A 27,773-nucleotide genomic window follows, 5' to 3' on the forward strand; every position below is an offset into this window, starting at 1 on the left:
TGTGTACTGGCATGCCTCGGGAACAACTGTGCTCTGTTTCTGCTCTGTAGCTAACCTGTACGGTTCTGTTCTGTGCTTTAAAAATGTTTAAGACTATCAACTCACCCTCCGCATGTGAGGTTCGCTCAGTGATACGGTTTTTGTCAGCAAAGAACCTGCCTGTTGCAGAAATTCACTGACAGATTTGTGAAGTGTACGGTGATACTGTTTTGAGTGAAAGCAAAGTGCGTAAGTGGGTACGACAATTCAAAGATGGCCGTGACAACGTCCATGATGAGGAACGCTCCGGTCGCCCTTCTTTGATTACAGACGATTTGGTGGCTTCAGTTGAAGTGAGCGAACCTCACATGCGGAGGGTGAGTTGATAGTCTTAAACATTTTTCAAGCACAGAACAGAACCGTACAGGTTAGCTACAGAGCGGAAACTGAGCACAGTTGTTCCCGAGGCATGCCGGTACACGATGCACGCGCTTGTTGCGGTATGCACGCAAACTACTAGTGTCTACAACAAAACGGACCTTACTTAAAAAATACCCCTCGTATTGCAAGGGTTTCCACCTGATATACAACTGAATCATGAAGGTTTTCATTTTAGGTGTCACAAAATGGAAACATTCCTTGTTAGAGAGAAGTCAAGGCAGTTTGCATCCAAAAGCTTTCATTCTCCATTGTTAGAACATACAAAATGAACTCTGCAGCCAGCAGCCAAATAAAGCATCAACATGGCATGCACCAGACATTAGCTTCAAGTTGTATTTAAGCAATAAAAAGAAGAAGAAAGCATGCTTGTGTCTCAAAAGCTGCTTATCTGTACTAGAATGAAAAACACTGCATTGTGCAGTGCAAGATTCTGGTGACAGATCTACAGCTTGAATTAGTTGGGAAGACTGACAAGAGCAGCTTTTACAATTGCAGCAAAGGGGGAAGCTCCTCTGCTGATATTCTTTGCTGAAATCCAATTATGCATTCCAATTAGAGTAAATCCATTGAATCGCTAGGATTTACTAAGTATAATGATTATCAATTTAATCAAAGGATTTACTCAAGTTAGGTATAGGAACTAGATTTAGACCGCAGTGTCTATGTATCTACTGCATGACTGCTCCACCCACTGATGAAAACTCAAAATTCCCAAGAAGCTAAGTGCAACACAGTGTACTTCCTTTCATAATGAAATCAACTGTGGGAATATGACATGGGACAAATCACATGCATTCTCTGCACTGATTTTTTTTCATTCATAGCCTATTTTGTGCCATTCTTTGCCACATTCAAGCTGCATAGGCTAGCAGTTGCAGAAAGAAGTTTTCCTAACTGATGTTATCCTAGCCAAGACTGGAAGTGGGTGAGGGGAGATTATATTGGGTGGGGCCAATTGGCAGGTCAATAACAGTATATCTGACCATGCCACATTTTATGAGGCATGTATACAGCATACACCCCATGCTCAGAGCAGATGTGAGAGACACGACAGGGAGGAGGGAGCAAGCTTGTTTTCTGCTTCCTTGGAGACTAGGACGCGGAACAATGGCTTCAAACTACAAGAGAGGAGATTCCATCTGAACATTAGGAAGAACTTCCTGACTGTGAGAGCCGTTCAGCAGTGGAACTCTCTGCCCCGGAGTGTGGTGGAGGCTGGGTGTAAGCAGAGGCTGGGTGGCCCCGGAGTATGACTGCTCCACCCACTGCTTACACTCTGCCCCGGAGTGTAAGCAGAGGCTGGGTGGCCATTTGTCAGGGGTGATTTGAATGCAATATTCCTGCTTCTTGGCAGGGGGTTGGACTGGATGGCCCATCAGGTCTCTTCCAACTCTTTGATTCTATGATTCTATGACAGTGAAGTGCCTTACATTATGCTTCTCTTTACTATCAACCCGTTAATCCACATGCAAGTTTAAGTTACTGTCTGGATCTCACTCCATTCTCTGAGTCTGGCCATGACACCACAGCTGGCAATAGTCTGATCCCCAGGATAGCTTTACTGTGGGAGGTGCTCCCTTTAAAACTCATGAAAGTGCCTCATGTTCCTGTAAAGTAGTTTAATTTTTCAAATACTGTACAAAAAGAGCAGAGAAAAATATTTCAATGACAATCAGTGCTGTGGCCAAGAACAGAAGGTTGATCTGCTGCTAGTAAAAAAAACCAGCAACATGTATTCCATAGTTGTTCCTTACTAACAAAAGCAGCAGATCTGAGATGAGACAATTCTTTTTTGTTGCCTCAGTGGCCACCATCCTTTAAAATCAGATTACCAAAGTACTAGCAAAGTATGTCATAAAATCTCTGAAAATCACTCCCACAGTGGCTCCCCCACATCATCATAAGTCAATGTGGTGCAATTAATTTTTTTCAGCACAGCTTAACAATGCAGAGCTGTTATTGGCTGGCAGCAATATTGCATGTCTTGTATAAGTAACTTTAAATGTGCCAATGTCATCAAGAAGCTGTTCTTCCACTGGTAGTCAATCTCCAGCTATCTCCTATGCCCTTCCTACCTTCAGCTGAGAACCTAAGCCAGTATTTTCTACTATGTCTGAAACAAGAGAAGAACTCACTATGCATGTATTTCAAACAACCATTTTCTATTTCTTGGACTTCTGAAGATCGCTCTGTTCACCACTGAGCTACATCTCCATTCTACCGACCCACTGCAATAACTTCACACATTGCACTTATATGTATTCCATTCTTGTGACAAGCTACATACAGACAAATAGTTCCTGCCTGCTACAACACTGAAAGCTGATCATTAAGTAGAATGTTGTGCTTCTTCAGCCCATTCTAGTTTTTGTCTAGGAGGGCAAGATAACAAAGGAACACTACTAGCTCCCAGAAGTCTCCAGCAGCATTTGTCCAGTCTTTCCAACTTCAAATCTGTTTAAAAGAGTAGTGGTGTTCTTTCCCCTGCAGGTTGCTCTTTTTGGAAGAAGTCCTTGATATGGGACAGCTTATTCTGGATCCTCTCTCTCAAGGGAGGGACATGGTGACTGGGATCCAGGATGTTTGTCACCCTGCGCTCCCTTTCACGCTTCCAGAGTCGGTAGGGGTGTGGGGGGAAAGGTGCTTCACGTCTCTCTCGGCGCAGCTGTACCGTTATCCCTCCGATGGCTAACATTGCCCAAACCGCCAGGAGGATGAGGTCTACAAGGCAAAGAAATCATTCAGTCAACCAGTTCACCGAATTAGCCCTAGCTCAAGTTCCCTGCTAACTGCAAATCTATCCTCCCAGCTAAGTTCCTTCCAAAATGATTTCCTGGCTGCCTAATGCAGCAAACGACCAACTCAAGGCATTTCAAGGAAGTGGCAAAGGGATGTGAATCAGTGTACTGGGACTAGGCAGAAAAGACAGGATTTGTATTTCTCCAGCAGACAATGATTGAGATCTTACATGGCTGCACATAGTTTCAGAGCTAATATAGATCTCTGCTTTAACTCCCCTCAGGACTCACTGTGTGGTTTCAATAGTGCTCCCTCCCAAGGGCCATTTTGGGGATGGTGGAAAATGGGGGAGAATTTGAGAAGTATCTGGCTAAGTTCCCATAGCCAGAAGCAGACATCTTCCACGAAGATCTGCCAGCAGATGATGTTACTGATCTTCCTTTTTGCTCTGTTGGTCTGACAAGTGAGTCCAAGGGGCAGGGGGGAGCCCTGGTTCTTGCAAAGGGAAGAAAAGAATACCAACCTCTGCAATGATCAAGTACCTATGCAAGTGAAAGATGGGATTATACAAGGGGGATTTTTTAAGTAAGGTCCGTTTTGTTGTAGACACTAGTAGTTCGCGCGCATATCGCAGCGAGCGCGTGCGTCGTGTACCGGCATGCCTCGGGAACAACTGTGCTCAGTTTCTGCTCTGTAGCTAACTTGTACGGTTCTGTTCTGTGCTTTAAAAACGTTTAAGACTATCAACTCACCCTCCGCATGTGAGGTTCGCTCAGTGATACGGTTTTTGTCAGCAAGGAAGCTGCCTGCTGCAGAAATTCATCGACAGATTTGTGAAGTGTACGGTGATACTGTTATGAGTGAAAGCAAAGTGCGTAAGTGGGTATGACAATTCAAAGATGGCCGTGACAACGTCCATGATGAGGAACGCTCCAGTCGCCCTTCTTTGATTACAGACGATGTGGTTATTGGAGCAGGCGGCAGGTTTTTATGAAGAGGGTATTTTAAAATTGGTTCAGAGGTATGATAAGTGTTTGAACAAACTTGGCAACTATGTCGAAAAATAGAGTGAAGTATGTACTTTCTGAAAATAAATTTACTTTTTTGAAATAAACTTTCGTTATGTATTATGTTCCAACGGACCTTACTTAAAAAATACCCCTCGTATTAGTGCACTTGACTAACAGGATGCTGGCCACTACTTGAGCATTTCCAGCCAGTAAAAAGGAACACGGCAGTCCTCTTTTTCTTAGGACAGGATGCTCAGGAAGCATCAGTAAAATTGTTCACATCTTTCCTTGGAATGCTCAGTGTAGCTTCCAACTCAAAGTATTGCTCACTACAATCCATCAGGCAAAATAACCGGTTTGTTCTCAGTTTCCACTTGCCTAATAAGCTTACAGTAATGTGCATATTTCCCTCCAGCGGTTTCTATGGAAAGCCTCTAATTAAGAAACCAAAGCCTCCCAATCACATTAATAATACTTTTGCTCAAGACGTACCATTTGGCTGAAAGGGCACACTGGTGTAAGCTCTGCGAAAGTCATCATTTAGAATCCTTCGAAGCAGATCTATGCCAATGTAAGACAGACTTGCATATATGTAACAGGCTGTAGCCAGAACTATGGTGTAAGATCCTATTAGGCCACATGTTAGGATGTTGAGCTGAAGAGGAAAATCAGATCATGAACAATTCTGGTTTTATTGAATTAAGTGTCATCATTATTGAGCAGCTATCTGTATGGACTTGCTTGGACAGCATGCATCCTCTACGTTCTATGTGCTCCCCTGTCCCTGGGCCGTTTTCTGTAATTCCCCAGAAAGCCACCACATTAACATTAATTTATTTAAAAACTAATTTGTAATTAATTTCCTGCTTTTCAGATTTGCTGCCAAATTCTAGTAGCATAACAGGGTCTACAGTGTATGGTGAGTCCCAGTGAGGGGTAATGGTTCCCAGGCCTGCAAAAGTTCTCAAAGTAGAAAGACATTGTCAAAGCATGTCAACTGTGTTAAGAAGTTACAATACATGCACCTACTTCCAAATCTTTCCTAGCTACACCATTTGTAACAGTACATGTTCATAAGAGGGAAATTGCAAGAATATGGAAGGCGCAAGAGTGGATCCAGTGAAGCAAAGAGAAAACAAAGATATGCTTTATCCAAAGTGATCGCCCAAGGATTTTATTTTATTAGCAACATAAACTACTCCTCTACCGGGTTGTTGTAGGTTTTTCCGGGCTATATGGCCAAGTTCTAGAGGCATTTTCTCCTGATGTTTCGCCTGCATCTATGGCAGGCATCCTCAGAGGTAGTGAGGTCTGTTGGAAGTAGGAAAATGGGTTTATATATCTGTGGAATGACCAGGGTGGGACAAAGGACTCTTGTCTGCTGGGGCTAGGTTTGAATGTTTCAACTTACCACCTTGATTAGCATTTAATGGCTTGGAAGTGCCTGGGGGAATCTTTTGTTGAGAGGTGATTTGATGTGCCTGATTGTTTACTCTCTGTTGTTTTGCTGTTGTAATTTTTGAGTTTTTTTAATACTGGTAGCCAAATTTTGTTCATTTTCATGGTTTCTTCCTTTCTGTTGAAATTGTCCACATGCTTGTGGATTTCAATGGCTTCTCTGTGTAGTCTGACCATTAAAGCCTTGGCAGACCGTGCAAAAAGAATCTGCGAACCCCACCTCCTCCAAGATGAACTGAACCACCTAAACTGGGCTCTACAGGCCAATGGATACTCCAACTCAGACATCAAAAGAGCTGTAAGACCAAGAACAAGCCGCGAGAGTAAAGATCCACCCAGAGGAAAAGTGTTCCTGCCATACATCAAGGGAACCACTGACCGCATAGGAAAACTGATGAGGAAACACAACATACAAACCACCTACAGACCCACCAAGAAAATCCAACAAATGCTACATTCAGCAAAGGACAAGAGGGATCCTCTCACTTCTGCAGGAGTCTACCGTGTACCATGCAGCTGTGGACAAGTCTACATAGGGACTACCAAATGCAGCATTGCCCAAACACGAATCAAGGAACATGAAAGGCACTGCAGACTACTTCAACCAGAGAAGTCAGCCATAGCAGAGCACCTGATGACCCAACCTGGACACAGCATATTATTTGCCTTTGTCCCACCCTGGTCATTCCACAGATATATAAACCCTTTTTCCTAGTTCCAACAGACCTCACTACCTCTGGGGATGCTTGCCATAGATGCAGGCAAAACGTCAGGAGAAAATGCCTCTAGAACATGGCCATATAGCCTGGAAAAACCTACAACAACCCAGTGATTCCGGCCATGAAAGCCTTCGACAATACATACTCCTCTACCATCAGGTATCCAAGGCTTAGAGAACAATCAACATGATGCTAAATTAAATACAAAGCAAAGATAAGAATAGGGAAGGAAAAGAGCAAAACTTGAATACATCTTGATTTCATAGATTAAAAGTTTGTTGAATACATAAAGAACCACTTGGCTCCTACAATTACAAAGGCAATATCCTGGTAGATTTGTAAAGATTTTTCACCTCAGAACATGCAAGTGTTGTTTTGGAATTCCCCCAACCAGTGACCACACGTGCAGATGTAAAATTTCTATAAATACTGACAGAGCTGGCCATGCTGGTTGAATGATTCTGGGAAGTGAGGTCTAAAAGGGTGACACTCAAGTTCTCTTGATATATCTAACAGCTTGTGCAAATTAATGTGGAAACAATGCTTTTTCAGTGGAGGCCCCATAATTCTTCTCAGTCTCAATAGTCCTTATGTCTCAAGTGAAAGGGGCCGTGCTAAGGGCCTCCCACGAATGGAGTATGGACAGGGTAAATGATATTAGCAAACTCCGATAAAAGTAATTCGGCCTCAATGTTCCATCTACTACTACTACTATGAGGCGTTTAGCTGAACATACTTACAACTCTGGGGCAGCCAACAAACACGATGGGGACCATCAAAGCAATGCAAGAGAAAGTGACCCAGAATACAGCATCATCCTGGAAAACTTTGTAGTTTCCTGTGAAGGTAGTATCAGGTTCATAATGTAAGTAGTCGTCTGGTTTAAAACCCAGTATTTATTTATTTATTTATTTATTTATTTATTTATTTATTTATTTGACTTGTATACCGCTACTCCCAATTTGGCTCGGTGCGGTCTACAGCAGTAGATTAAAACCATACAATTAACTTTAAAATACAATAATAAAACAACAACAGACATAGTCCCGAGTTATTCACCCATTGAAAGCTTGTCGGAAGAGAAAGGTTTTACAGGCTCTCCAAAAAGCAAGTAGGTCTCGGATAGATCGGGTTTCAACTGGCAAGGCATTCCATAAATAAGGGGCTACAATCGAGAAGGCTCTCTGCCTAGTAGAGGAGAGATGATAAGTCCGAATGTTGGGGACTTCAAGCAAATTTTGGTCTTCGGACCGACGTAATCTCTGGGGTTGGTAGGGGGATAAGCGGGCCCTCAGATACGCCGGCCCCAGACCATATAAGGCCTTAAAGGTTAGTACCAGCACTTTGAAAGTAATCTGGTACTCAATAGGTAGCCAGTGCAGCTGTTGTAGAATTGGGGTGAAACGACACCTCGCCGGCACTCTGGCAAGAAGATGAGCCACCGCATTTTGCACCAGCTTCAGTTTCCGGATCATTGACGAAGGAAGGCCGATGTAGAGGGCGTTACAGTAGTCAAGCCTTGAGATGACCGTCGCCTGGATCACCGTAGCCAGGTCGTTCCTAGATAGGGAGGGAGCTAGTCGCCTAGCCTGACGTAGATGGAAAAATGCAGATCTGCTCACAGCAGAGACCTGGGCCTCCATTGTGAGCAGAGGGTCCAATAAGAAACCAAGACTTTTTACAGAAGGTGGCGGACGTAGTGTCTCGCCATCCAGGGTAGGCAGCTGGATCTCCCTCCCACCCAGACAGCCCTGCCAAAGGATCTCCATCTTCGCTGGGTTCACCCTCAACCTGCTGGCACGCAACCATCCAGTAACGGCCTCAAGGCACTGATGGAAGTTTTCGGGTACGGAGTCTAGCCGGCCCTCCATCCTCAGAATGAGCGTACTGGTGGCACTCAAGCCCAAAGCTCCGCACCAGTCGGGCAAGCGGTCGCATATAGATGTTAAATAATAGAGGAGAGAGAATAGCTCCCTGCGGGATCCTACAAGTTAGCGGAGATCTCTCGGAAACCATCCCTCCCCCACCACATGCTGTCCCCGATTCTGGAGGAAGGAGGTCACCCATTTAAGGGGTAGACCCCTAACCCCAGTCATGGCTAGGCGGTGGGTCAAAAGATTGTGATCGACCGTATGAAATGCTGCTGTGAGGTCCAATAACACAAGCAGCGCTGATCCGCCTTGATCCATCTGGCAGAGGAGCTGATCTGTGATGGCAACTAGCACAGTCTCCGTCCCGTGCCCCCCCCCCCCCCCCCGGTGCATTAAAAAGCAAATGCAGTCTTTGATGCTCCTAGGATAATAGCCAGTTCCTTGCATCTGTAGAAAAGAACAGCATTTAAAAAGAAACTACTGGAGAACAAGCCAATTGGGCACATTGCCTGAAAGATTTCCTAAAGTCAGCTGGACCTAGAAGTGTAAATGCTAACCTCATTTGCCTTCTCATGGTGAACAGTAAAATACCAGCATTCTTTTCCTTACTGTAAATCACTAAAGACAGCAGGCTTTTGATTTACTTTCTTTCTTTTTTTTTTGGGGGGGGGGGCGGGGTCTGAGAAGTTATCTGCGTTTTCAGAGCTTTTTGAGAAATGTGCAGTACAGGAAAAGGAGGCAATTCTTGATTTGTTGGATGAATTAGCAAAAACAGTTGCACTGTCTTCTCATGTTTGGTATAAAATATTGTGTATCCCTTAACCAAAATGCTAAAGACTAGGAGTGTTTTGGATTTGGGGTGGGGGTGGGGATTCCAGAGTATTTGCACATAGATACATACACACATACATACATACTGAGATTTCTTGGAAATGAAATTCACATCAAAACACAAAAATCATTTGTGTTCCATATACACTTCATACACACAGCTTGAAGGTAATTTTATACAATACTTAAAAAATAATTACGTGCATGAAACAAAGCTGCCATATACTTACACAGGGAGCAAAAGGTCGCTATCTCGGCCAATTTCACATTTGGAAATTCTGGATAATGGTTGCTCAACCTGTATGTATTTTTAAATCTGCAGCAGGAAAATCTACTAGTTTTGCAGAGAAAGAAGGACTTTTACACAAAGTACACTTTGTGGAAATTGCAAAAATCAGAAAGAAAAATAAATAGCATCTTGATCTGGAACAAGAGATGAGATCTCTTGAGGAGATTTGTGCAATTGTGTTATACTAAGACAGTGGTTCTCAACCTGGGGTCCCGAGATGTTTTTGGCCTACAACTCCCAGAAATCCCAGCCAGTTTACCACCTCACCCTCTGAGGATGCCTGCCATAGATGCAGGCGAAACGTCAGGAGAAATGCCTCTAGAACATGGCCATATAGCCCGAAAAAACCCACAAGAACTGAGTTTACCAGCTGTTAGGATTTCTGGGAGTTGAAGGCCAAAAACATCTGGGGACCCCAGGTTGAGAACCACTGTACTAAGACATTCAGATTCATGTAAGATCTATAAAATCATAAGATTTATAGCTATGTCTTTCACATCCAAAGCTAAAGTAGGGAACACAAGGCTTAGAAAATCCTTGGGGATAAAGACACTCACATCAATTTTGATGCAAATCTACTTGAAGCCTGAGGAATTTTGTGGTGCCATTTATTTTGAACAACTGTAACCACATGCCTGTAAAACACGACAGAAGATGCTCTCATAGAATCAAAGAGTTGGAAGAGACCTCATGGGCCATCCAGTCCAACCCTCTGCCAAGAAGCAGGAATACTACATTCAAATCACCCCTGACAGATGGCCATCCAGCCTCTGTTGAAAAGCTTCCAAAGAAGGAGCCTCCACCACACTCTGGGGCAGAGAGTTCCATTGCTGAACAGCTCTCACAGTCAGGAAGTTCTTCCTCATGTTCAGATGGAATCTCCTTTCTTGTAGTTTGAAGCCACTGTTTCGCGTCCTAATCTCCAGGGAAGCAGAAAACAAGCTTGCTCCCTCCTCCCTGTGGCTTCCTCTCACATATTTATACATGGCTATCATATCTCCTCTCAGCCTTCTCTTCTTCAGGCTAAACATGCCCAGCTCTTTAAGCTGCTCCTCATAGGGCTTGTTCTCCAGACTCTTGATCATTTTAGTCGCCCTCCTCTGCACACATTCCAGCTTGTCAATATCTCTCTTGAACTGTGGTGACCATTCTCCACTTGAATGCAACTCGTTTTGCTTTCAGCAAGGTGACAAGCAGAGCCTCTATTAAACCCTGACATTTAATTCTCATTGATCGGAAAGGTTTATTAAGCAACAGCAGAAATATTTACAAAGGGCAACAAAGAAATTCACAGGCATTAGGAGGTTGTGACATACCTATAGGAGTGAAGAAAACTGTGGATGCAACAAGGAATCCCAGCACTAATCCCACAACAAACATGCAGAGGATCACAAATCCAAAACGCCACCAGTAGGCTACCAAGAGGAGACCTCCAATAACTCCAGCTACTGCAGTAAGGCCAAGGTTGACTAAAAAGGCAGCAAGGAAAAAGAAGAAAAAAGGGAGGGTTACAACAGCAACAAAATTACAAGGATACATTTCTCCCATGCAACCCATTCTATTGAGTATGTTTCTAGGAAGGCAACCATGTTTGCCTTGTGCACTAAAGGTATAGTGAGTGTTTAAAATTACAGTGCATTTACTATGGTACTAATGGCTAATTAAGAGAACTTTTTTTTCTGCAAGTTCTATAAACTCACATGTTTCTGAAAATGTAATTGTAAGGGTAATGGAGTTCCTGCTTTCCCAGTCAGCTGCATCCCATGTCGAGTGACATTTTTAAAAGGCAAAAGGTCCCTAAGACCAAACATTTAACGTATGGAAACAACATATTCAACGTATGGAATCTAGTACAAGTTATACAGCATACAGTTCTCTAAACCAAAAATTATTTATCTTATATGGTATAAACAATGAATTCTTACAGCAAGATATACAGCTGTTTTAAGGTTCTTTTGAAAATAAATTTGTCCATAACAATACACAGTTTGTGAATCTTTTAACAAGTCTCTTAATCCAGAGCTTCTTGATTTAAGTAAAGTTTGTCCACGGCAACACACAGTTTATCAGTCCTGCTTTTTTCTCTCAAAATAACAGTTTGTCAAGCACAGTTTATCAGTCCTTTTTCAAAATCCCTTTTCAAAATCACAGTTTGTCAACCACAACCGGTTTCGACTATATTCACGTGGTAGTAATAAGTTTTTTTAAAGTGGACAATTCTTCAAGTAAGATAAACAATGATGAGGACCTAAAGGGAACACATTAAGTGGCTAAACATAGCAAGGACTGCAATTATCAAAAGTTAAAAAAAAACATTCAAAACTAGAAACAAAATATTCACATAGGTTCTCCTGCAAGGTGCTCTGCTTATTAGGTATATTTCTGTGGCAAGCACAAGGGAAGCTGGTGGAAATTCCAGTATATAAAGAGAAAGTAATAGTGTATGAAGAGAATTTTAAAGGGGCCCCATATAGCTGTATATAGCTCTGGATTAAGAGACTTGTAAAAAGATTCACAAACTGTGTATTGTTATTGAGGAATTTATTTTCAAAAGAACCTTAAAACAGCTGTATATCTTGCTGTAAGAATTCGTTGTTTATAAACAACGAATTCTTACAGCAAGATATACAGCTGTTTTAAGGTTCTTTTGAAAATAGAACCTTAAAAGAACCTTAATTTACCATATGAGATAAATAATTTTTGGTTTAGAGAACTGTATGCTGTATAACTTGTACTAGATTCCATACGTTGAATACGTTGTTTCCATACGTTGAATGTTTGGTCTTAGGTCTTTTTCCCTTTTGCATTTCAGGGAACCCATGCTCTCTACTTTTTGTTGTAACTAGAGTGACATTTTTACCCAGCAAAGTGGTGTGGCATCAGCCAGCACAGTGAATGGCTTTAATGATTGAAACATTTTTCTTTGATCATTTGCTCCTGAGATTGCCTGTAGTTTCCCCATAAGCCAGAAAGGAGCAATGCACTTTCCGAGCCATTGAGAAGACTAATTTAGACGTGAGACATTTTGGGTTTTTGTAGGGTTTTTTGGGCTGTATGGCCATGGTCTACAGCAGGGGTCCTCAAACTTTCTAAACAGAGGGCCAGGTCACAGTCCCTCAAACTGTTGGAGGGCCGGATTAGAATTTGAAAAAAACATAAATGAATTCCTATGCAAACTGCAAATATCTTATTTGTAGCGCAAAAAAACCCACTTAAAAACAATACAATTATTAAAATGAAGAACAGTCTTAACAAATAGAAACTTATTAGTATTTCAGTGGCAAGCGTGGGCCTGCCTTTGGCTGATGAGATAGGATTGTTGCTGTTGTTGTGTGCTTTCAAGTTGTTTCAGACTTAGGTTGACCCTGAGCGAGGGCCGGGTAAATGACCTTGGAGGGCCATATACGGCCCCTGGGCCTTAGTTTGAGGACCCCTGGTCTAGAGGCATTCTCTCCTGACGTTTCGCCTGCATCTATGGCAAGCATCCTCAGAGGTAGTGAGGTCTGTTGGAACTAGGAAAAAGGGTTTATATATCTGTGGAATGACCAGGGTGAGACAAAGGACTCTTGTCTGCTGGAGCTAGGTGTGAATGTTTCAACTGACCACCTTGATTAGCATACAATGGGCTGACTGTGCCTGAAGCAAACTTTTGTTGAGAGGTAATTAGATGTCCCTGCCTGCTTCCTCTCTGTTTTGTGCCATTGTAATTTTAGAGTTTTTTTTAATACTGGTAGCCAGATTTTGTTCATTTTCATGGTTTCCTCCTTTCTGTTGAAATTGTCCACATGCTTGTGTATTTCAATGGCTTCTCTGTGTAGTCTGACATGGTGGTTGTGAGAGTGGTCCAGCATTCCTGTGTTCTCAAATAATATGCTGTGTCCAGGCTGGTTCATCAGGTGCTCTGCTATGGCTGACTTCTCTGATTGAAGTAGTCTGCAGTGCCTTTCATGTTCCTTGATTTGTGTTTGGGCAATGCTGGGTTTGGTGGTCCCTATGTAGACTTGTCCACAGCTCAACAGAAAGGAGGAAACCATGAAAATGAACAAAATCTGGCTACCAGTATTAAAAAAAACTCTAAAATTGCAACAGCACAACAACAGAGAGGAAGCAGGCAGGGACATCTAATTACCTCTCAACGAAAGTTTGCTCCAGGCACAGTCAGCCCATTGTATGCTAATCAAGGTGGTCAGTTGAAACATTCACACCTAGCTTCCTAGATCCAACAGACCTCACTACCTCTGAGGATGCTTGCCATAGATGCAGGCGAAACGTCAGGAGAGAATGCCTCTAGACCATGGCCATACAGCCTGAAAAATCCTACAACAACCCAGTGATTCCGGCCATGAAAGCCTTCGACAATACAGTGAGACATTTTGTTTTCAAAGGAACCATGCCGAAGCCACAGCCCTATTATATTCTTGACTTACCATCATAATCAAGAGCCGCCGTTCTAGTAATGGCTATGAAGAAACAGAAAGCCGAGACAATAAAGCCCATGAAGAATAAACCTAGGAGGGGAAAGTTAGACATTTCTATTAAAAACAGTGTTTCTCCTCCAGAAATAATAAAATGCAAATGTGAATATTTAAAAGATTGGCCATTTAGTTTCAAAGGGCTGGGCGTGATTAGCACCCAATCGAACTTTGTCATGGCTATAGAGGTTTTTCCATAGCCAGAGGGGTAAAACTCCAAATCCAATAAAATCTGCTATGTGCTTTCGTGAGGCTATGACTGGAAAGGAACATGTCACATGGCATACTTTTGAAACAAGATGATAATAATAATAATAATAATAATAGTAATAATAATAATAATAATAATAATAATACTTTATTTGTACCCCGCTACCATCTCCCCAAGGGACTCGGTGCGGCTTACATGAAGCCGAGCCCAAACACAACAATACAAGCAATAATCACAACAATACAAGCAATTAAAAATAAAACATAGATGATAACATATAACACTATCAATAAGACAACCTACAATTAAAACTGTGGGAAGGCCAAATGTAAAAATTAAAATTGGAAATAGTACTGAGGCATGGACGAAAAGGTGATAGTGGTGTTTGTGGAAGACATACGAGCAGACCTAAAAATATAAAGTGCTTTGGAGGGACAAAGTGCTATGGGATCATTATTCCGGGAAGGCACACTGGAACAACCACGTCTTCAAGCTCCTCCTGAAGACTGCCAGGGTAGGGGGCTGCCTGATGTCCTTAGGGAGTGAGTTCCAGAGTCGAGGGGCCACCACCGAAAAGGCCCTCTCTCTTGTCCCCACCAGTCACGCCTGCAAAGCTGGTGGGATCAAGAGCAGGGCCTCTCTAGATGATCGAAGAGATCGTGTGGGTTCGTATACAGAGATGCGGTCACGAAGGTAGGCGGGTCCCAAACCGTTCAGGGCTTTGTAGGTAAGAACCTGCACCTTGAATTGGGTCCGGTAGATGAATGGCAGCCAGTGGAGCTCCTTGAACAGGAGGGATGACCGCTCCCTGTAAGGAGCCCGTTAACAACGTGGCTACTGCCCGTTGGATCATCTGAAATTTCCGGACTGTAGCTATTGTCAAACATTGATCTAACCAATAAACCCTACTACCTGTTTTTGCTTGCAACTGCTTGATAGTATTTTGAATCACAGACAGGGAAGGGAGAAAGCAATCTACTATAACTGTATAAAAACCTTAAATTTATTTATTTATTTACTTTACTTTACTTTACTGCAGTTTCTCAGCCCAGCCGGCGACTCAACGCGGTTTACAACAAGGGTAAAAATTAAATCAACGATATACAATTTAAAACCATAAAAACATAGTATACAAATATTAACACCACAATAACAACACAATACATCTCATAACTAGAGTCGTGATCCAATTCGTCGTCCATATTTCCGTTCCTGTAATCATCACATTCATTGCACTGTTAACCAAATGCCCGTTCAAACATCCAAGTTTTTAATCTTCTTCGAAACACCATTAGCGAGGGGGCTGATCTAACCTCCATTGGAAGGGCGTTCCACAGCCAAGGGGCCACCACAGAAAAGGCCCTGTCTCTCGTCCCCAAAAAAAAAACATTTTTTCAGTGGCTGCTCCCAGACTTTGGAACTTCCTCCCAAGAGGGACCAGGATGGCTCTGTTCCCTATTTGCCTCCTGCAAGCAGCTAAAGACATTCCTGTGCCATTAGGCACTGGGGGGGGGGGGATAAGGGACATGCTGCAGGGGAGATTGTGGGTGGGAGTTGGGGAGTATAATTAGTTTAAAATGTAATATTACTTGTATTTAATTGCATTTATTTTATAACTTTATATCCACTTACAAATATTTACTGTTTTTTCTTTTTTTTCACTTGTCTTATTTTATATTTTTACTAGCTTGGGGACCCGGCAGTGCCAAGGTTATTTTAGAAAGTCATCGTTTGTCTGTGCTCCAAGTTTAGTCTAGACACAATGTCAGCTGGGTTAAGTATGTACGGGTGAACTACAACTCTGATATGCAAGTCACATTGTCCATGATCCACCCTTCTTATGATTTATACCCTCCAAGGTGTTTTGGACTTCAACTCCCACCATTCCTGACAGCCTCAGGCCTTTTCCTTTCCCCTCTCAGCCGCCTAAGAATGTTAGAATGTTGAGGCTTGCCAATCAGAAACCATATGCAAATTATACCACAGTGGTCAATGGGTGCCCAAGTGTTTTAAAGTACTACAAATACCATAATGCATGGTCCACCACCCCAAAACCGCACTAGGACATAAAATGGGTCATGGGGGTTATGTGTGCCAAATTTGGTCCAGGTCCGTTACCTGTGCATGTCACAGTGGCCTGTGAAAGTGGCAGCCAATCAGAACGCTGCCACATACATACACCTCCCTCCGCATACAAACATTCTCTTTCATTATATAGATATATATAGACTAGCCATCCCCTGCCACGCATTGCTGTGGTGTTGCTGTGGCCCAGTCTGTGTATATGTGTTTTGTGTATGTGTGTGTATATATTTGTGTATATGTATATTTATGTGGTTATGCATAAATAATACACATGTGGTACAGTGGCACAGTGGATTACCATTGCTTTAAGCTATAAAAGCTATAAAAGCTATAAAAGCATGATGCCACAATCTTCTAAAATTCAATAATATGGCTCATTGGTTATATTGTCTTTCAAGGTCACAGCTAGGTAAGTTCAAAAACCTATTTCGCACTTTCTCTCACATACCTGTTTTCCAGAATCTGTGTCCAAAGAAACAGACAAAAAAGCCAAGGATGGCAAGTGCAGTGAAAAATATTTTGGTAGAAAGTTTTCCTACAGATGGAAACAGAAAAAAATTGAGCACTACATTTCATAATTATCTAAAAAGTAGAGATCCAATAAGCAACAAAGATACAGCTTCAGACCACAATAATCCATGTACAGAAGAGATTTGGGGAAGTGTTTCTAAAAGGATAGAGTAACATTTGAATAGACTGTCTTTCTAAATGTTCCTCAAGTTGAAGAGAGAAAAAAGAGAAACCCCCAATTAAAAACACAGATACACCATTTCACGCCTCCATATGAACACTACATTAAACAATTCTTTCAATATTTCTAGGTGCTACTTACCTGAGGAAGAATTTGTCTTTATATTATAAACTAGCTGTACCCGCCATGCGTTGCTGTGGCCAATCTTCCCTCCCTCTTTCTCTCCTTCCTTCCCTCTTTCCTTCCTTTCGTCTTTTTCTTTCCCTATCTCTCATCTTTCTTCCATCTCTACCTGTTTCTTTCCTCCCTTTCTTTGCTCTTTGATTACATCCTTCCTTCCTTCCCTCTCTTTTTCTTTCACTTTTTTATTTCCTTCTCTCCTTCCTTGCTTCTCTATCTTTCTTTCTTTCCTTCTTTCCCTCCCTGCTTCTCTCCTTCCTACCTTCCCTTTTTCCCTCCTTCTCTCGTTTCTTCTTGACTGTCCCTTCCATTTAATATTGTATTTATATCTTAGAAAGAAGGACAGGAAGAAGGAGGGACAGAAAGGGAGGGAGGGAGGAAGGAAGGAGAAAGGAAAGGAAGGAGGGGGGTGAAGAAAGGATAAAGGAAATGAAGGGGAAGGAAATGAAAAAAGGGAAAGAAGGAGGAAAGGGAGGGAGAGAGGGAGGAAGGAAAAGAAGGAAAGGCGGAAGGAAGGAGGGACAGGAAGGAAGGAAAAAGGAAGGGAGTGAGGGAAGAAGGGAAGGAAGGGAAAAAAGAAGAGGGGACAGGAAGGGAGGGAGGGAAGAAGGGAAGGAAGGAAAAAAAGAAGGAGGGACAGGAAGGGAGGGAGGGAGAAAGGAGAAGGAAGGAAGGAGGAAGGAAGGAGGGAAAGAAAGGAGGGGGGTGAAGAAAGGAGGGAGGGAAGGAAATGAAGAGGAAGGAAATGAAGAAAGGGAAAGAAGGAGGAAAGGGAGGGAGAGAGGGAGGAAGGAAAAGAAGGCAGAAGGAAGGAGGGACAGGAAGGAAGGAAAAAGGAAGGGAGGGAGGGAAAGAAAGGAAGGAAGGAAGGGAAAAAAGAAAGAGGGACAGGAAGGGAGGGTGAAAGGAGAAGGAAGGAAGGAAGGAGGAAAGAAGGAGGGAAAGAAAGGAGGGAGTGAAGAAAGGAGGGAGGGAAGGAAATGAAGGGGAAGGAAATGAAGCAAGGGAAAGGAGGAGGAAAGAGAGGGAGGGAGGAAAAGAAGGAAAGGAAGATGGAAGGAGGGACAGGAAGGAAGATGGAAGGAGGGACAGCTCTATTCTCTAAAGGGCCCATTACAAATACACATTAGTTAGAGGAACCTGGAGAATACATACACCCACCCACACACACCCATTTGACTTACTGAGAGTGAAGCAACTATCCACCAAGGCAGAATGGCTGCATGCATATGTATGAACTGGTACATAGGCAGCTGAGGTGTTCCACTGTGGATCTGTCACAATGACATTGTAGATCACTCCTTGTCCAGGGAGGGATGAGAAGTGCAAGTCAGTTTTGTCTTGGCTAGTTAAGGTCATCAACTGTGGAAAACACATGCAAATGTGTGAAATAAATAGGGTGGCATGCACGTTCTATCTTATCCCATAGGTAAAGGTAAAGGAAGTCCCCTGACATTAAGTCCAGTCATGTCTGACTCTGGGGTGTGGTGCTCATCTCCATTTCTAAGCCGAAGAGCCAGCGTTGTCTGTAGACATCTCCAAGGTCATGTGGCCGGCATGACTGCATGGAGCGCCATTACCTTCCTGCCGGAGCGGTACCTGCCGGAGCGGTACCTACTCACATTTGCATGTTTTCGAACTGCTAGGTTGGCAGAAGCTAGGGCTGACAGCGGAAGCTCACGCCGCTCCCCGGAATCGAACCTGCGACCTTTCGATCAACAAGCTCAGCAGCTCAGTGCTTTAACCCATTGCGCCACCGGGGGCCCATATTACCCCATATCTCTTGTTTAAAGATAAAAATACAGTTTCCTCTGAAAATGCTGGATTATGTAGTAAAATACTGAACAAAAACCCTAAGACAAATTACAAGGCACATTAGAAGCATACTAAAAATCATACATAAAAACACCATTATTTAGATGCCCACTATACAGGATTTAGGTCCAAACCCTTTTGTCAGTCCCTGCTAGAACAGAGTCACAAAATCAATTGGATTTACCTATGTGATTTAAGGACCAACACACATTTTGCTACCTCAAATGTTGGCCCCATTTCAGGGTATATTTATCCTGCTGATTCCAAAAATGACACCAGTTTTTGTCTATCAGTTCCAGGTTTTGAGATACAAATATGTCAGGATCCAGTTTCCGTAGCCCTGATTTCGGCGCCGAAAACTAGACTCCTGACACTCATAGCTGATAACGACCCTGCAGGTGGTGGCCTTGGAGTACAGCGGTTTGCTTGGTGGCGGGAAGCTTTGGCGGGAGTTTGGTGGTTGGCGGGAATGTATGTTTCAAATGTGTAGGAGGGTATATAAGAGGTGGTCTGTAGCCATCCAGCAATTCCGGCTTTTCTGTGTTGCAGTATCTGATAGTAAAGTTCTTTGATTGACATGATGCAAGTCTCCTGTCTTCATTGAGCCTAGCCGTCGTGAGCTGACATTAAGCCGGAATTCCTGGCACCGTCCTGCAACCGCAGTGAGGTGATATGATGGACGAAGGGAACGAATCCCCTGCAGAGGAGGAAGAAGACACCGTCCTCGGGGCGATGGGAGGAAAACCAACATCGCTTCTGGGTGAGGCTGAAGCAGAACTCGAAAGAGTGACTGCACTCGCTTCATCAACAGCGTTCGCTAACCCTAACGGAGTCACCCAAAGGCGAGTGAGGGAGACCGCAGGGGGAGGCAGCAGCGACATGGACTTTAACTCTCCCCAGAGGCAGGGATACCTAGAAGAGAGAGTAGCTGCCATGGAAACCACGCTATCCGTGATGTCCCGACTAATGGAGCGCCTGGCCCCTCTGCTGGAGGAACAACCACCCCACACGGAATCCCCGTGGGATACCAGTACAGGGAGCAACCAGATCCTGGGAGCGAGACGCAAGACCCAAGCGGCACCGAATGAAGGGGGAGACGGTCCGTCCCGGGGAGTGATGACAACCCCGCAACCCCTTCCCATGGGAACCGGAGCAGGACGCGGAGCAGGGCGAATAGAGGCACCATCCGGGCAGCCCGCACCCCCAGTAGGAATGATGCAAGCAGGCACACAAGGAATGCAGTTCCAGCCTTTACAACAGAGGAGGGAGGATCTACGTGCCGAATTCGGAGGGAAGCCTGAAGACCTTGACTTCTTCCTGACACTGGTAAGAGGGTATTTGGAAGATAATGCACATACCTTCAGGTCGGAGGCCAGCCGAGTGAGAATTGTAGGAGCAGCATTGAGGGGAGGCGCAGCAAGCTGGTACGTGCAACTGCATGCTCGACACGATCCATGCCTAGGGTCGGTGAGAGCATTCCTGGCTGCACTAGAGGCACGCTTCCGAGACCCCCTTGAACGCATCAAAGCAAGAGACAAGCTGAGAACGATTACACAAGGGCAGAGGAGCGTATCGGAATTCGCCGAGGAATTCCAGATGCTGGCTGAACGGGTCCCGGATTGGTCTGCCCAGACTAAAGTGGAGATCTTCAAGGAAGGTCTGAGGAAGGAGCTGCTGACATGGGCTCTGCATCGCGACGATCCAGGGACGATCCAGGGCTGGATCCAACTAGCCGGACGAGTGGAGACAACGTTGAGCCAAATCGAGCGACACCGAGGAACTACCATAACATCCAGACCGCAGAGGAGAGAGGACAGGAAGCCATCTGGGGAGCCGCCAAAGAAGGAGCCAGCGAGCAGAGAGAAAAGCCGACAAACCGGATGTTATGTCTGCGGCCGTTTCGGCCACCGAGCCTCTGCATGCTGGCAGCGGAAGGGAGGGGATCTCTCACGGCCGATACCAAAACCAGTGGCTGGGAGGAAAGCAGAGGAATGCTCCCTGCCTGAGAGCCTTAAGGGAACTTTGGTGAGTCAAAGCAATGGAATGCTCATTTTCCCCATAAGACTAGAGGGGTTAGATAAATGGGCCGGTTGCAAAGCTTTCATAGACTGCGGATGTTCTAGAAATATCATGACCCCTGAACTAGCCGAAGAGCTAAAATGTAAGACCATAGCTTTGCAAACCCCCATAGCATTTACCCAATTAGATGGGCCGGTGGCTTCCGGAGCCCCAGCTAAATATGAGGTCAGAGGAGTGAAGTGCAAAGTAGGCGACTGGGAAGGCGAAGTGGCATTTGTGGTGGCCCCATTAGCAACCTACCATGTAATCTTGGGAATGCCATGGCTACAAGGAGCAAACCCCCAAGTAAATTGGGAGGAGAGGAGCCTAAGCTTCTCACAACCAAAGATGGGTGGCAGATATGAGGAAAACACACCAGAAGAATGGGTACAGAACATTCCACCACAATATAGAGACTTTGCCGATGTCTTTGATGAAAAGGAGGCCGACAAACTACCCCCTAAAAGAAGGGTTGAGGTTAAAATTGAGATTAATAAAGGTGCAACTCTTCCAAAAGCAAAGATATACCCAATGTCGGCCAGGGAAATGGAGGAACTGAAACAATACATAGACAAGAATCTAGCGCGAGGGTTCATTGAACCTTAGGACTCCCCTCTCGGAGCCCCCGTACTATTTAGACGGAAGAAGGATGGGTCATTGCGCTTGTGTGTAGATTATAGAGGGTTGAATGCGGTGAGCACTACAACTTGTTACCCTTTACCATTAACCAAAGACCTACTATCCAGACTGTCGGAAGGGAGGATATTTACAAAACTGGACTTGGTGGAGGCTTACCACAAAATCAGAATCAAGCCAGAGGACAAATGGAAGACGGCTTTTTCTTCCGCAATGGGATTATTTCAATTTTCCGTGTGTCCCTACGGGCTAAAAGGCGGGGGAGGGGCATTCATGCAGATGATAAATGAAGTGCTACACCCCTTGTTGTACCGGGGTGTGTTTTGTTTTATTGATGACGTAATAATTTTTAATAAGAATGAATCCGAACATTGTCAATTGGTGAGAGATGTATTACAAAGGCTAAGGGAGGCAAAATTGTTCGCCAAACTAGCCAAATGCGAATTTAATAAGAGGCAGATTGATTTCTTGGGATACAGAATATCCCACAAAGGTATTGCGATGGACCCTACGAAAGTAGAGGATGTGAGGGTCTGGGAGCCACCTACCACACGAAAACAGTTGCAGTCATTCTTGGGATTCGCAAATTTCTATAGGTCATTCATAAAAGATTTTGCCCAGCTGACATTACCCCTTACAGAACTACTCAAAACAAAAGGGAAGGGGGAAACAGCCAAGACACGATCCCCGGGGGCAAAATTAGTGTGGTCAGACGAATGTCAAAAAGCATTCGACCAACTTAAGCAGCGATTCACTGAGGAACCACTTTTAACCCACCCAGATATGGCCAAACAATTCATACTCCATTGCGACGCCTCAGATTGGGCATACGGGGCAGCGCTCATGCAAAGAGACTCTGAAGGAACCTTAAGACCTTGTGGGTTCCTATCCAAAAAGTTTACCGAAACAGAACGAAATTGGCCTATCTGGGAGAAAGAAGCACTGGCCATCATGAAAGCATTAGAGTGTTGGAGACACTTGCTAGAAGGGAGCGGCACCCCATTTGAAGTTTGGACTGATCACAGAAACCTCCAGTATCTTACATCTCCCCGTAAATTGTCAGCCAAACAAATCAGATGGGCTCAATACTTCTCACGTTTCCAATTTGAATTAAAATTTCATCAAGGGAAAAGGAATGTCCTCGCGGACACACTGTCACGTATGCCCCGACAGGAGGGAGGAAGAGAACGAGCCGCTGAGAGCCTCATATCGGTCCAAAGGGGGAACATGGCCGTAGTAACTAGAGCCCAAGCTGAGTGCAATCGAGAGATAGTGGGAGTAGAAGGTGGAGGGGGAGAGAGTTGGGAAGAATTGAAACAAGCCTATAGAAAGGACGAATGGTTAAAAGATAATGAGAAAAAGGTGGAATGGAAGGGTGGACTGGTGTTTGTGAATAGAAAACTGTACATTCCGGAATCGTTGAGGGGGGAAATGTTGAAGAGATGTCATGATAATAAAAGTGCAGGCCATTTTGGGGTCACCAAAACAACAAAATTGCTGGCAAGGCAATGTTGGTGGCCTGGAATGAGGAGTAACACTAAATCATATGTCTCACACTGCGAGACGTGCGCTAAGAGCAAAGCCCCCACACAAAAACCCATAGGCCTTTTGCAAAAAGTAACCGAGCCTACGAGACCATGGAGTTCGATTGCGTTTGATTTTGTTGGGGAACTTCCACCAAGTAAGGGGCAACGTTACATTTGGACCGTCCTAGATCTATTCTCAAAACATGTACATTTTATTGCACTCCCAAAACTTCCTTCCGCGGAAAAACTAGCGGAATTGTTTGTTAAACACATTTACAAGTTACATGGATGTCCGGACCAAGTCATTAGTGACAGGGGAGTCCAATTTACTGCGAGATTTTGGAAAGAGTTCATAAGGTTGCTAGGAGCTGAGAGGACATTGAGCTCGGCTTTCCATCCCATGACGAACGGGGGGGTAGAACGCACTCAACAAACTCTCGGGACATTCCTCAGAACATACGTAAACCAACAGCAAACCAACTGGGTAGATATCCTCCCCTTCGCAGAGCTAGCATACAATTCAGCCCCACATTCCACAACCCAGGAGTCACCCTTCAAAATAATTTATGGCCAAGACGTAGCCCCCCTTCCTAGACTCCCAGAATGGCCGGAGGGAGAACAAGAAAGAGGGGAGGATTGGGCCCAGCAAATGAGAGATAACTGGGAAAAGGTAGTGAAAGCATTACGAGAAGCACAAAAACAACATAAGCTGTTCGCAGATCGCAAGAGGAGGGAGGGAGACAAACTAGAAGAAGGAGGATTGGTATGGCTGTCCACAAAAAACATCAAACTTAACACACCATCAAAGAAACTCACGCCACGATATATAGGCCCATTCCGAATCATTAATAAAATAAACGAGGTCACATATAGACTGAAGCTACCGAAGGATTTGGGAAAAATACACCCGGTATTCCACTGCGGACTGTTAAAAAAATACATGGGGCCCCTCGACCCGGAAAACGATTAGATGTATGTTCCGTTTCCCTTTCAGGAGGAAGAAGAGGAGGAGGACGTCATGTCAGGATCCAGTTTCCGTAGCCCTGATTTCGGCGCCGAAAACTAGACTCCTGACACTCATAGCTGATAACGACCCTGCAGGTGGTGGCCTTGGAGTACAGCGGTTTGCTTGGTGGCGGGAAGCTTTGGCGGGAGTTTGGTGGTTGGCGGGAATGTATGTTTCAAATGTGTAGGAGGGTATATAAGAGGTGGTCTGTAGCCATCCAGCAATTCCGGCTTTTCTGTGTTGCAGTATCTGATAGTAAAGTTCTTTGATTGACATGATGCAAGTCTCCTGTCTTCATTGAGCCTAGCCGTCGTGAGCTGACACAAATATATGCTCTCCTCACCCTTAACAGATCAAGATTATTTAAATCTAGTGCTTAAATTCATATCTTTTAAGCATAAAAGAGAAGCCCCTGGTGGCACAACGGGTTAAACCCTTATGCCAGCAGGACTGAAGACCGATAGGTCGGAGGTTCGCATCTGAGGAGAGTGCGGATGAGCTCCCTCTGTCAGCTCCAGCTCCCCATGCGGGGACATGAGAGACAGCTCCCACAAGGATGGTAAAACATCAAACGTCTGGGCATCCCCTGGGCAACATCCTTGCAGATGGCCAATTCTCTCACACCAGAAGTGACTTGCAGTTTCTCAAGTCGCTCCTGACACTAAAAAAAGCATAAAAGAAACATATTAAAAATTAAATGAAAAGTGTACTACTTATTTCGTATTAAAAGCATAGATAGATGATATAAATTTTCCAGTCATTCAACACACCTATCTAAGAAACTAGAGCTGATGCAGTCTCTCTAATTCAATGTTCTGAATCAGCGCCCCAAATAACCCCAGGAACAGCCTAAAGACCAACAACACCAAGAGAATTTTTTGTTGAGCTTTGTAATTGTTTAAATAGCATACTCTACTTGGGAATTTTTAATAGGAATCCAGTCAAGAATATACTTATTTAAACTGACATCTTTAATATGTCAAAAATATGCTACTTACTTTAACACCATTAGCTTTGATATTTTGCACTTGAGACATCTTCCTCATGTGACTCACAAATGCAGTTTCTGACAGATCATTTTCTGGTAAGAAGTACTGGTAGACATCATAGCGTAGCCGTGACCGAGACTCCCGATTGGTCACAGAATCACACAATGGGGGTTTTGCATCTCTGAAATATAGCAGACAGAATAGTCACTTAAAATGACTCAACTTTGCTTTATTAGCTTGGATATTTTAATAGCCATTGATGTTGCTCTGCAATCACTGTAGAGCCATTCAATATATAATTCTCTTATCCTGACTTAAAATTTAGATGTCATATTAAGTTAACTGGGAAATTTGTAAGTGGAAAAGAATAGATTTTTCTTATCTATTTACTATAGATCCTTTAATACAGAGATCTTCTCATAGTTTTCAGTTCAGTTCAGCTCCCAGTAGCAGAATTCATACTATTGCCATTGTCATTTAGAACTTTTTTCCCCAAAATCCTCAGCCTTGTTTGTATTTTGGAATATGTGGTCAAGTCTATCAATACTAGAACCCTTAGCCAAGTATATAGATCATTTTTTACAAGCCTTTGTTCCGCAGGCCAAATCATACATCAAAGACACCTCACAGTTTATTAACATTATAGAATCTTTAAATGTACCAGAACAATCTACTCTTCTGACATTAGATGAAGCCAGAACTATTATCAAAGACTTATTAAAACACCAGAGAATCAACAGTACCACCAACACATTTCTTACTTGATCTGCTGGACATCATATTGGAAAATAATTACTTTAAGTTTGGGTCTCAATTTTATTTACAGATTTTTGGAGTCGCTATGGGTAGCCACCTGGCACCCTCAGTGGTGAATCTGTTTGTATCTCATCTAAAAACCAAATTTATATTCAATCATAATCAAAATCAATTTTTATCAAACATGGTATACTATGAGAGATTTATAAAAGATATATTTACAGTATTTAGATCTAATATAGCAGCCTCTCAATTCAGCACATGGGTCAATTCCATACATAATCACATTATATTTACAAGCGTAATCAACCACAACAAGATTAATTTTTTAGATGTATTGGTGCACCTTAAAAAAAGGAAGTTATATGTTAGTAACTACACTAAATCTACAGACAAGAACTCGATTTTACATTATAATAGCTGTCATCATCATTCACTTAAGTCTAACTTACCCTACTCCTAACTTCTGAGACTCAAACGCAACACAAGCAATCAAAAAGAATTTGATACAGTAGCATGCACCTTTAAAAATAAACTCAAAGAAAGAGGGTGCCCAGAAAAGATATTAGATATGGCTGTCAGAAAGACACACCTAATGAGTAGGAGAGAGTTATTAAAGGAACACCCAAAAAACCAAAATAAACTAATCATTTGGCCCCTAACATTGATACCATATACCTCTAGTACACAGAAAATCTTATTTAAACACTAGCCGTCCCCTGCCACGCATTGCTGTGGCCCACTCTGGTGGTCATGGAGGTTCTGTGTGGGAGGTTTGGCCCAATTCCATCGTTGGTGGGGTTCAGAATGCTCTTTGATTGTAGATGAACTATACATCCCAGCAACTACAACTCCCAAATGACAAAATCAATTTTTTTGAGTGAAGGACATACATTGGGTTATTGGGTGTCTTGTGTCCAAATATGGTGTCAATTCATCCAGTGGTTTTTGAGTTCTGTTAATCCCACAAACGAACATTACATTTTTATTTATATAGATTGGCATTTAGTACAGGACATTGCAGGTTGTCAAAAAGTACCCATCGTAGCTCACAAGAGATCTAAGAACTTGAGAGACATGATCCATTCGGATCTTAAAACATTGTGTACAGACAACAACAAAAATCAAGGGAAACTTTTCATGCAGATACCATGACTGCTGCTGTCAAACCTCAAATACAAAGTATTTCATAGAATCATAGAATCATAGAATCAAAGAGTTGGAAGAGACCTGATGGGCCATCCAGTCCAACCCCCTGCCAAGAAGCAGGAATATTGCATTCAAATCGCCCCTGACAAATGGCCATCCAGCCTCTGCTTAAAAGCTTCCAAAGAAGGAGCCTCCACCACACTCCGGGGCAGAGAGTTCCACTGCTGAACGGCTCTCACAGTCAGGAAGTTCTTCCTAATGTTCAGATGGAATCTCCTCTCTTGTAGTTTGAAGCCATTGTTCCATTGCGTCCTAGTCTCCAGGGAAGCAGAAAACAAGCTTGCTCCCTCCTCCCTGTGGCTTCCTCTCACATATTTATACATTTCATACATTCTACTCAGAATATCAAAGTCATGTTAAAGAATTACACAACATGCTCCTCTGAAAACATATTATAAGTAATCCAATGTCCCTGCAACCTACTGTACCCTAGTATGACAACCAGGTTCTTAAAAACCAGAATGTATGATCACCGTTCCCGGAATAAGAATGGAAGCACTGCCTCTACCCTATACATTCACTTCAGGAGAATTCTTTTATCAGAAGACTCAGCGTTTCTCTTGAGTTTTTCTTCTACGGATATCTATGGCAAGGTAAAGGCTCCCTCCCCCCTTCTTTACCGGATGGTCCATTCCCTCTACAAACAAGAAACGTAGACAAGAGATTTTACTTTTTTATATTTTTACCCTTATTTTACTCTTATTATGGCTGCAGTTTTTAATCACTGACGAGTCTTATTGGTTCTCCCTCTCTTAATTTGTAATGGGAAAAAGGAAGAGAGATCAACCTCCCACAGGCAAAC

At 43.4% G+C, this 27,773-nt stretch overlaps 1 protein-coding gene across 1 annotated transcript in view; it reads right to left on the reverse strand.

The window, feature by feature from the left end:
• Window positions 1-2,024: 2,024 nt before the first annotated feature.
• The window catches only part of TM7SF3 (transmembrane 7 superfamily member 3), a 47,041-nt gene continuing 21,292 nt past the window's right edge, over window positions 2,025-27,773 (reverse strand). Inside the window, exons 5-12 of the mRNA XM_060778240.2 lie at window positions 25,016-25,187; window positions 18,161-18,338; window positions 16,554-16,640; window positions 13,765-13,845; window positions 10,654-10,806; window positions 7,087-7,184; window positions 4,662-4,824; window positions 2,025-3,141 (exon numbers count right to left, since the gene is read on the reverse strand). Coding sequence (XP_060634223.2) covers window positions 2,879-3,141; window positions 4,662-4,824; window positions 7,087-7,184; window positions 10,654-10,806; window positions 13,765-13,845; window positions 16,554-16,640; window positions 18,161-18,338; window positions 25,016-25,187 — 1,195 coding nt within the window. The 3' untranslated portion in view covers window positions 2,025-2,878. The remainder of the gene's footprint in view (window positions 3,142-4,661; window positions 4,825-7,086; window positions 7,185-10,653; window positions 10,807-13,764; window positions 13,846-16,553; window positions 16,641-18,160; window positions 18,339-25,015; window positions 25,188-27,773) is intronic.

Source organism: Anolis sagrei, chromosome 5, assembly GCF_037176765.1.
Source record: "Anolis sagrei isolate rAnoSag1 chromosome 5, rAnoSag1.mat, whole genome shotgun sequence".
Classification (NCBI taxonomy): Eukaryota; Metazoa; Chordata; class Lepidosauria; order Squamata; family Dactyloidae; genus Anolis; species Anolis sagrei.